The sequence below is a fragment of the Coffea arabica genome, chromosome 2e (genome assembly GCF_036785885.1).
Source record: "Coffea arabica cultivar ET-39 chromosome 2e, Coffea Arabica ET-39 HiFi, whole genome shotgun sequence".
Classification (NCBI taxonomy): Eukaryota; Viridiplantae; Streptophyta; class Magnoliopsida; order Gentianales; family Rubiaceae; genus Coffea; species Coffea arabica.
The window spans coordinates 32,906,698-32,916,776 of record NC_092313.1 but is presented as its reverse complement, the minus strand read 5'-3'; the positions used below and the strand labels follow the sequence as shown (position 1 = coordinate 32,916,776).

The window sequence follows — 10,079 nt, the reverse complement described above, 5'->3', positions numbered from 1 at the left end:
GAATAAGTAGACGGCAAAATCATTTCACAAAAATAGTACGAATATTTATTTACATTTATAGAGAGGTACTGCTAGGATTTAAAGCTAATACTTTTTTAATTAATATTTATTACTCGTTTAGGATGAGAATAAAGTTCAACATTTTCATGAAGTGCAGAAGCATAGGATGTGATGATTTGAATATATCGTACTTCATAAGAGAGAAAAAGTACTGTCAAGATTTAGAACTACTTTTGTTGGAACTTGGGAAATTCTTCTTTTATCTCACTCCATTTCTTGTTTAACATGAGAATCAAGTTTACTATTTTTCATGAAGTGTGGAAACATAGATTGTGACCACAAGTATATATTATGCTTCACAGGACAAAAAGGGAAATACTAAGCTAAATTTGAAGGCATTTTCATTATATATAGCAATATTGATCCAATTGTGATTATAGTAGCTTGAAAAAAAAAAGCGATTGAATTCTCATATTAGTTGACTATGAGTTAACCGAGTTGAACAATGAAATTAAAATGATATGGGTACAGTTTTTGAATTTTTCTTTAGTTGAATTGGATAATAATAAAAGAGTTCTAAAATTGTGAAATATAAAGGAATATCTCGCTGATGCAAAGAGTTCTAAGATTGTTGAACTGTTTTCAGATCTTTCCGTAATTCATTGATGGTGGCATAATTCTTTACTCACAGTCATTTCTCTCCTAGTAATAAATCGGAAAATATCGTGATTTATGAATTTCCTTTGTTGCTTTGTATTTGCAGGACTGGGAGATTGTAGTAGCTTTAAAAAATCTGGCGGAGTGCCAAGAAACTATCTTAAATGAATTTCCTTTGTTGCTTTGTATTTGCAGGACTGGGAGATTGTAGTAGCTTTAGAAAATCTGGTGGAGTGCCAAGAAACTATCTTAAACAGGGAGGTTGTAGGACTGGGAAGTTGTTAAAGGCATTGGCTTCACCCATAAAGGCTGCTCTTTTTGACAAGGCCCTTTTTGATAAACTATCCTGTTGTTGCGGCCATGACAACTCCTGAGAAGAATACTCGCCAACGGTCATCTCTTCTAGATAAAATGCTAGCTAAAGACAAATATGAGACCAAGGATCTCAAGTCTCCTAAAGAATATTTATTCTTGATAAACTATAAAGGTTATTATCCACCAAACATTCTTATTTCATGAATCTATGTTTAATTGGGCATGTTTTTTATTCATTCCAATGCGCATCGCGCGGTTTATGCCTCCTAGTAATAATGCATTCATCAATCACATTTCAGATGCTCATCAAACAAAGGAAAATGGAAGCCCCATATAAAACTCTCCAATTTCAGAGTCGGGACCTAAATTTTGCAACAAATTCAATCAAAACATCAATTAAATCAATTATGGTTCATACACTTCCTGAGAGTCACAACATTACAACATCTTTAAGTTACAATTTTTGGCCTATCTCTTCTACTTGAAGTTGCTGTGAGTTAGCCTGGAACTCTGTCATTTGTACATGATTGTATGGGGACTGTACTTTTTTTTAAAAAAAAGAGTTATAAGAAGGAGGGTCCTATTTTACATCTGACTGCTTCAGAAGTCTAGTCAACATTGACTACTTCTGCAACAACGTGGAGTGTATGGAGGAGCTACACAAGACAAACTTTTTTTTAATGGTTGTATTTCCAAAAAGAAAGCACGCGTGCACCAAAATTTGATTATCATCAATGAATGATATAGGACCTGCTGCCTTTCCTCCAATACTACCAGCAGTACAAAATCATTGAAACTCCAAGCTCTATATACGTCTAAAATGATATCCCTGCTAACTTATCAACTCCCACGTGGAAACGAAGGTCAGAACCAATCTGCTCTGAGGTGGGATATACCCAGCAAAAGATATTTGGTCCTAAAACCTGAAAGTCAAGTAAATCACGTATAAATGCCTAGAAAGCTAAGACCATATCTCGGAGAGCATGTTGTACCATGATATCTACAGTATTAGTTAGTAAACTTCTATGCACAAAAAGCCTAATTTGATCAGCCAAATGAAGTGCCTACTCTAGGCTCTCTGATTTGCTACTAAGAACAAGCGAAGAGAGAAACAACTTATTGATATCATATTCTCATAAGCATCAAGATCATATGGATGTGAATGTAGATAACCTCCTTTTTCAGCAAGCCACATAGCTCTCACACCTTCATGGTACTGCACGGTAAAAAAGGTAGGAAGTGGTCATCAGACTTGATCAGATGCCAGATAGATGAAAAAAAATTACTATCACCACCAATGCAAACCTCTATTGTGGTCTTGTTTTGCAGAATAAGATAAACATGCCAAAACACAAAGATGGTCAGCACAAGAGTCAATGGCACCAGCAGGAGCCTGAAATGACCTGAAGGCTAAACTGTTCAAGTTGAATGCAAGGACATGCAAATTATAACTTGTTGAAATATAGATACAGAAAGAAGTTTATACACAAGATGCGCGCTAGCAACTGAACATTACATGCCCAATTAAACATAAATTATAAAAGCACTCGTCAATGTTTCTATGTCTGTACATCTTTATCTATAGTATATACATATTTGTTCTTCATGCAAGTCACTGTAGCAAAGCATTGTGAATTTGATACAGACATTATAAACCAAAAGTATAATGAAATAGTATGTTTTGAGAATAAAAACCTAATCCCTAAAGCAACTTTTGTCACGAGCATATAGTTTTCTTAAATCAGGATCAAACAAAAGGATTTGCCATTTGAAAATATATTTATCCCGGCCATCATCCAAATATTATACTTGTTTGTGCTATTCTTTTCTAAAACCATCTATATTTTCTTTTCCAATTGAAAAAACCGTGACACTGGCATGTCTGCAAAGCAACCCCAACCAAAGTCTCTAAATTCTCCAAAGCAACCACAACCGGAGACTCCATAGTCTGGATGGCTAGCCATATCAAAAGCTCTCCTATCAGTGAGCAAGCAAGGGACAGAAATCTCTTGTACATGGTCAAAAATTAGCACAAAACTTAGCATAAATTCAATAATAATCAATAAGAAGACAAATATGCAACAATAATGCTGTCTTCCAATCTTTCAATACTATTATCCGGAGCACTTTATCACTAATTGCAAGCAAATGCTCAAAGCACCGGTAGTGAAGAATGCTACTAACCCATTAGACCTCTTAGATACAAAATTCATGACCTTAATTTACTGGAATTTAGAGTCAAAAGTGAAACTTAAGCAAAGGCAATAAGTCGTCAACTCTATCAACTTGATCTTGGTGGTGCCATGGTCAATTAAAAGATGTTCTCAATGGTCCTGCATTTCTGACTTGATGCATTTACCAATACTGCCTAAAAGTACTTTTATCTGCATTTTTCAAAACTCAACATTATCAGTACGTAGAACCTCATATCTCTATAACCAAACCCCTAAAATGCAGATCCACTGTCCCCAACCTGCCACATAGAATGATGAGACCAACATCCTAATGCTCAAAAACTAAACAAAAACGATACTAAGGGTGCCTATTTATGCCACATGACTGCAGTATACAGGTTAAATTTTCTTTACTTTCTAGTTAAAAGATATGCAAAAAATTGAACTCGTGCAGAAGTAAAAGTACAATATCTAAATTCACAAAAGTTTTATATCTTTTCAGTAACAAGAAACATCAAGAACAATTGTTCTGAATTAGTACATGAAAAAACTTTTGAAATTAACAATAGATGTTTAATACCTTAGCAAATGGGACATAATTAGCATAGCCACATGCATAAATCAAATCAAATATCAAGCCTCATAATGAATATAGATTCTGCTGTCTAAAAACCTAATGTAACATTGTTCAACTCTAGATTAAACTCCAAAATGTAAGATAACAGAGCTAATTTGCAAAACTTTCATCCTCTGTAGATTCATCAGTCCCACAAGTTAGAATGCATCATTCAATTCTGATATCAACTATACCGGTTAAAAAGAGAAAAATGACAAGACCAATATGTTGCAGCCAACAACCTCAAACACTTTTTAAGTTCTTAATTACGATTTTCATGAAAACATAAGGTAGAGCAAAACTACCACCTAAGTAAAGCGATTAATCTTCTCATGAATGTGAGCAATCTCCATCAGCACTTGTTCAAAGCCAACAATGGTGTTGCCCTCGCCCTTAGGTATGCGCAACTTCCCTTCGACAAACCAACCACAACTTCAAAATATAGAGAAACAAAACCAAAAATATTAGAAATTATGCTTCACAATTTATAAAAAACCATAAGTTCAAACAAACAAAAGGAAAAATATCAGCCAAAGGAGAACAATGCTTAAAACATTTGAATAGTTATTGCAGGAAGAGAAACAAAGAAAGATCTCCCCTATAAGACTTACAGTCACTACATTAATTTCAAATGTATTTTAGAAAAGCCAAGCTACTAAAATCTCAGGAAAAAGAAGTAAGCAAACCACACAGAAGTAAGAGCATCTTTCCCAAATTTTCTCATCTCCAAATTGGTGAAATAAAGAAAACAAGCATGCTAGCAGAGGAAGATCTATAACAAAAATAAACAGAAGGAAGGTTAAATAATGTTCAAGGTATTCTAGATAAAGTAGAAGCATGGAATAGAAGACTACATGCATGCATAACCATATTCATTTTAAAGTTTAGGATTTTTTATGCTGTAAAAAAGAATATAAAGGTACATGATGGCAAAGCCATTCGTGGAGAAACTAATATTGCCTCTAGGCTGTCTGAACTTAAGTGTGGTGCTTGAATCTGTTTGGAGCCATCAAATAAGTGTTTGTAGGGCAAAAGGGTGATTTACAACTCTACAATCGCTTCATATCTACAACAGAAAGAAAGGCAACACAAGTATTAAAAATAAAACAAGAAGCTAACTGGATAAGGAAGAACTGGAATAGATTGTTCAAACAGAGAAGAAATACATAAAGAGACAAACCTAAATCTAGGTGATTCTTTCTCATGAAATGCATTCCCAAGTATCACTACCACCAACCAAAAATCCAAACATTAGAACTCAGAAAATCAACCCAAATAGTTACAACAAAGACTCTTAGAAAAACCTTCAAACCCAGTTAAGCATTCAACCTGCAAAAACATTAGTTTCTTAATTAAAAAATTACACAAGATTACAGGAAGACAGAAAAGTATTTCACAGGATTCAGGATTATCCCTTAAACTTGCTTCAAAAGTTTCATCTTATCAATATTCATTAACAAATATATAGCTTTCAAATCATATCTTTTATACCAATTACCCTAACACTTACCGTAAGCGTTAAGAATTTACAAAAAAGGAAATAGGTTCCACTATAGTTTCACAAAGGCCTCATTAGAATCTATACCGACTTTTCCAAATAGATCACTTTCATATTTTTCTAACAAAAAAAAAAAAAGTGAAATAACACATTACCAGCTTCCAGTATTATAGACAAATTCATAATTACAAAAAACATCCTCAAGATAATTTGGCAATTTAAACTTTATAAATAAAAAATAAATTTAACACATAAAACCAATGATTTGGGAAAAAAGGGGAAAAAAGTAACTGTTGCTCGATGGTGGCATTACTTGAAATAATCTATCTTTCTTTCTGGGATTACTGTTGCTGCTAATATAGCTATTAGGATTGTTACAGTCAAACTTGCAATAGTAAAGTTTAAGCACTCAATTTATAACAATACCAATAGTAAATAAAGGGAAATAAATGAAAATGATCAGATGGTCCATACAAATTTATAAAAATAAGTAGGTCCTAGTTCAAATTAAGGAAAAAAACCTTAGGAAATAAAAGGGAAAAAAGAATGGCTTTTTATTTTCTTTCCTTTTCAAGAAAATTCAGGGGAAGGCTCACATTCTTGAGGTAGTGGTATCAATTAACATATTGAAACCCCAGAATTGTATTCTAGACAATTCCTTTTTATCCCCTAAATGGCCAAATGAGAGGAGGTGGGCAGTTTTTAACCAAAATAAGAAAATATAAAGGCATACCAAGGATGGAATGTCAATGATATATCTAAGGGATTCCCTGCCGAACTTACCAAAACCTCTTCCAGATTTTGAACCACAAATATCACATTGCCATGCATCCTGACAAATAGAAAGAAATGGAAACAATTAGCATAATAATCTGGGATGCCACAGGTAGCTTTTTGACTATTCCATTTTGGTTTTAACTTTTTCCTCAAAGAGGAGAGCAATCGGCAGGATCTTAATAACAAATACCAATTATGAGGAACAAAATTCACATCCCCAAATAATCATGATTTACATACTCCAATTGGGAAAGGGTGCTTTCCACTTAAACTTTACAAAATTATATGTTCCAAGAGATCCACAAGGATACCGCAATCTAGATATGAAAGCACACCATAACATTACTAATCAACCTGCATATTTTGACAAGGAATTTGAACAAACGAATTTGCAATAATCTTTTTCACACACAACTCAAGTCACAGAATAGTTTTGAAAAAAGCAAGTTACACAGATAAACTAAGTACCATGGCTACCTGGGGAAATACCCATAACGTATGGTGCCCAACATTGTCATATAGAGACAAACACCACCTCTTTTTAGCACGGGGAGACTAATATTCTGAAACGAACTTCCTCCAATAAGCAATGCTATTATCCTGCAAAATAAAGCTCTTATAGAATACCAATCCAAGCCAAAAAACTAATTAGACCAGACTCTTATGAAACTCGTACATTCTTTATTCCTCAAAACATACATTCTAGTTACATTATCCATGAATCTTGAAGGATAGGGAAGCCAGGTAGTACAGAGGATCACGAAGTATTTTTGCAAGAAAACCACATTTATACTCACTGCAGGTCTTTGACGCTGATGGTATAGATATTGCATCAGCCCGCGAGAGCAGACACCACCATCATAGGGTCGTTCGTCCCAGATGGTGTTGCACCCTGTTGTTGAAGCTGTTGAAGAAAAATCCCCTGAAAAATAAAAAGAATACAACCAGTCAAGATACAAAAAAAAACCACTAAATGACCATCTCTTAAGCCCTAGAATTTCAAGATATTTTGGAAAACCAAAGCAAAACATCACAAAAAAGCAAAGGCATCTTCGCATGTAGACTGGGAAACAGGAAAATAAAGATATAGATGGTATAGAAATGGTCAAATCTTTCCTCTACTAATAATAGATATACTAGTCGCGTGGATGCATCACATGTACAAATTTTCAAATTAAATTCAAATTTAGATTACATGTCATGTATCACATGTTCAAAATTTAAATTGAATTCTAATCTCAGTGAGTTTTGAGTCCGTGGACTCGAATGACTCATTTAAATCTAAATGCATATTAAAACTCAACTATTCATGGGTTAAGTAAATCCACTAAGTATTTTTAAAATTTGTTAGACACATTTATTGTTACTCTGTTTTCTTTTACTTTTCCCCTTCTCTTTTTTTCTTCTTATTTTGAAAATTAAGGAACCTTTTCAATTGTTGTGTAAATGATTTCTCATGTTAATACACAAATCCATTTTAACTCTTGTAATATTTCATCAACTGAAACTCGTCACAATTACCATTTATATTATGGTACAAATTTTCATTGGGTCTTTTCTTTTTGATTTGGATAAAAAATTTATTTACTAAAATAATATGTCTTTAATTTTTTATTTGAATAAAATATTATTACTTATGTTTAAACAATATACAGGAACCTTTTTTTTTTTTCTCATTTTAGATCAGATGGTAGTGCATGTATGATAATTTATCATAAAATGCATAATAGGCAGATAAGGACCATAAGGTTGAGACCCAAGAATTACAGATCTTAGATTCAAATTCCTCTGTCCACCCACTATTTCTTAAATCCTACCCCTTTCCTATTAAATTTTTTATATGCATAAGCAAAATCTAATTTTCATGCAATTTCTAATTAAATATTTATTCATAATACTAACAACTTATTGCTTTCGTCAGTTATTCATATACCATGTCTTCCTAGTCGAGGGAATCTGGAAATTCTGATGCAATTAATAACTTTTTTGCTTCATGAAATACTTCTCTCATTTCATTTTCCATTTCTCTAAGATTATGTGATTTATATACAAAATGTCATGCGAGAGTAGGATAAACTAACATGTATATATAAGCAAGTGTGTGTGTGTATATATACATATGCTGATGATAAGTCAAACAATCCTAAGGCTCTAGAATTTAGAATACAAAGTTTTAATTTAAAGGCGCCATCATTTAAATTCGAAATTTTCAGTTTAGAGTCCGAATTTTCAATCTAAAGGCGTCAACATTTAAAAAAAAAATTTCGATCTAACCCGCAACTACCAAACTCCAAATTTTCATTTGAGAAGGCGGCAACTACTAGTCCCCCAAAATCTTTTATTGAATATTGCATAGATTGAGAAATAATTGAACTCCATTATTGGATATACATAACCGTTAATTTTAAAAAATTTATTTATAATGGATAAGTACCACCCCCTAACTTGAAATAATAATAAAAAAAATTTAAATACTCTTTTGTGTAAAGCAAAAGGCATATTGAATAAATTTCCCAAATTGGTGATCAGGAGTGAGCATGGAGGCAATATTTAAAAAATGGTGTCAGACAAGTAAATTTTAATAGGTCAGCGCAGCTCGGGTGAGGAGTGGAGATGAACATGCATTTGAACCCGGACAACAACTGGGATCAGCTAGGCAACAGGTGGATTTTGCAATTTGTCTTTCGAGAAAATGCACTCTTGTTTTTTGACTATCATTGGCACATTGTTCTATCCGGTCTCCGGTATCTCTTTTTCATGTCGCCCCTTTGTTTGGCTCCACAGTGATGTGTTGTCCTCATTTCCTTTGTTCTTCCCACCATGGACAGATGACTCAGCTTTCCACCGCAGATGAAACCTCATGGACATCATGTATTTTGCTTACAAATTACGTGTCAGAAATTTTAAACTTTTGTTGGCAAAGCACTACCTACCCCATCATGCACCCTAAGAGCATCCACAATGCTATTACACTTTGTGGAGTATAATCCACATGCCACGTCAGCATTCCACTTTCTCCTCTTTTATTACACTTTCACTCACAATGGATTACACTCCACAAGGTGTAATAGCATGGGTCCACAATTAATCAAATATTTATTTTAATAATGCATAACTCATATCCCATAAATAAATAAAGTAATTTTTAAAACTAATTTTGTTATTTTTAAAAAATAAAGTACTAACTTTCGTTAAATTTTGTACATTTTGAATTTTTTTATTTTCTAAAAATGATATTATTAATTTTTAAGTTTGAATAATATATCTTTTTCTATGTTTCAAAAATAATATATTGTTATTTTTTTAAAAATAATTATGTAGGAAATTAAACAAATATTTGATACTTCAAATGCGAAGATATCATAATAATCCATACTTAATTAATAATTCGGAATGTAATTAGTTGAACTCCATAACATAATATTTTGGAGGTTTTGATTTTGTGAGGATGATGAATTTTCTATATTTAGAGCATTTAACATATTTGTAAAACTACTCCAATTTTCATCCATAATCACAAAAAATGAATTAAATGAGTGAGAGAGTAGAAGTGTGTGAGAGAATAAAAGAAATAATAGAGTAGAATATTGGGATATGTTTTAGGACAAAGTGTTGTGTGTTTATATAGAATTCTAAAAATAGTGCCGTTGGATATAACCGTTGGAAATGTTAAATGTGTTTTGAGCTGGAATTTGACCGTTGCCATAGGGACCACATTCAATGGATTACACGCATCATACATGTGATGCGTGTAATCTCCATGACACTGGCTCCAATGGCGAGCCGTGTCATGGAGCGGTGTAATGGCTCCCCATTACACCCCCATTGGAGCTGCCCTAAGGGCAGCAAGGGGCACACCGCAGAACAACTATACATTACGTCAGTTTTAGAGATTTAAAATTGAACTAGCACAAATTGATTTACTTGATAAACATGAAATAATTTCTTACAAAAAAATCATGTGTAAATTTCTATACACGACATATAATTTCCAGACAAATATCTTGACTCATAACGGTGATTAAAGTTAAACCCACCCATA

General features: G+C 33.1%; 1 protein-coding gene across 14 annotated transcripts; it reads right to left on the bottom strand.

Moving 5' to 3' along the window:
- Positions 1-1,351: 1,351 nt before the first annotated feature.
- Positions 1,352-7,406, bottom strand: LOC113695180 (uncharacterized). Of its 14 annotated transcripts, none has more exons than XR_011840727.1 (10): positions 6,737-7,406; positions 6,515-6,637; positions 6,044-6,092; positions 5,067-5,091; positions 4,943-4,988; positions 4,808-4,828; positions 4,071-4,194; positions 2,278-2,387; positions 2,146-2,188; positions 1,352-1,895 (listed from the first exon to the last, which is right to left on the bottom strand). XR_011840727.1 is itself a non-coding variant. In XM_072080411.1 (9 exons), exons 1-7 carry the CDS (start codon positions 7,093-7,095, stop codon positions 4,071-4,073), a joined length of 747 nt encoding a protein of 248 aa, XP_071936512.1. In that variant the 5' UTR covers positions 7,096-7,405; the 3' UTR covers positions 1,352-1,895; positions 2,146-2,188. The 14 variants fall into 14 exon arrangements, 2 of the variants coding, with proteins under 2 accessions (XP_071936512.1, XP_071936513.1); XR_011840728.1 differs by having other exon boundaries at positions 2,278-2,365; XR_011840726.1 differs by having other exon boundaries at positions 2,278-2,375; positions 6,737-7,405.
- Between the last annotated feature and the right edge of the window lie 2,673 nt (positions 7,407-10,079).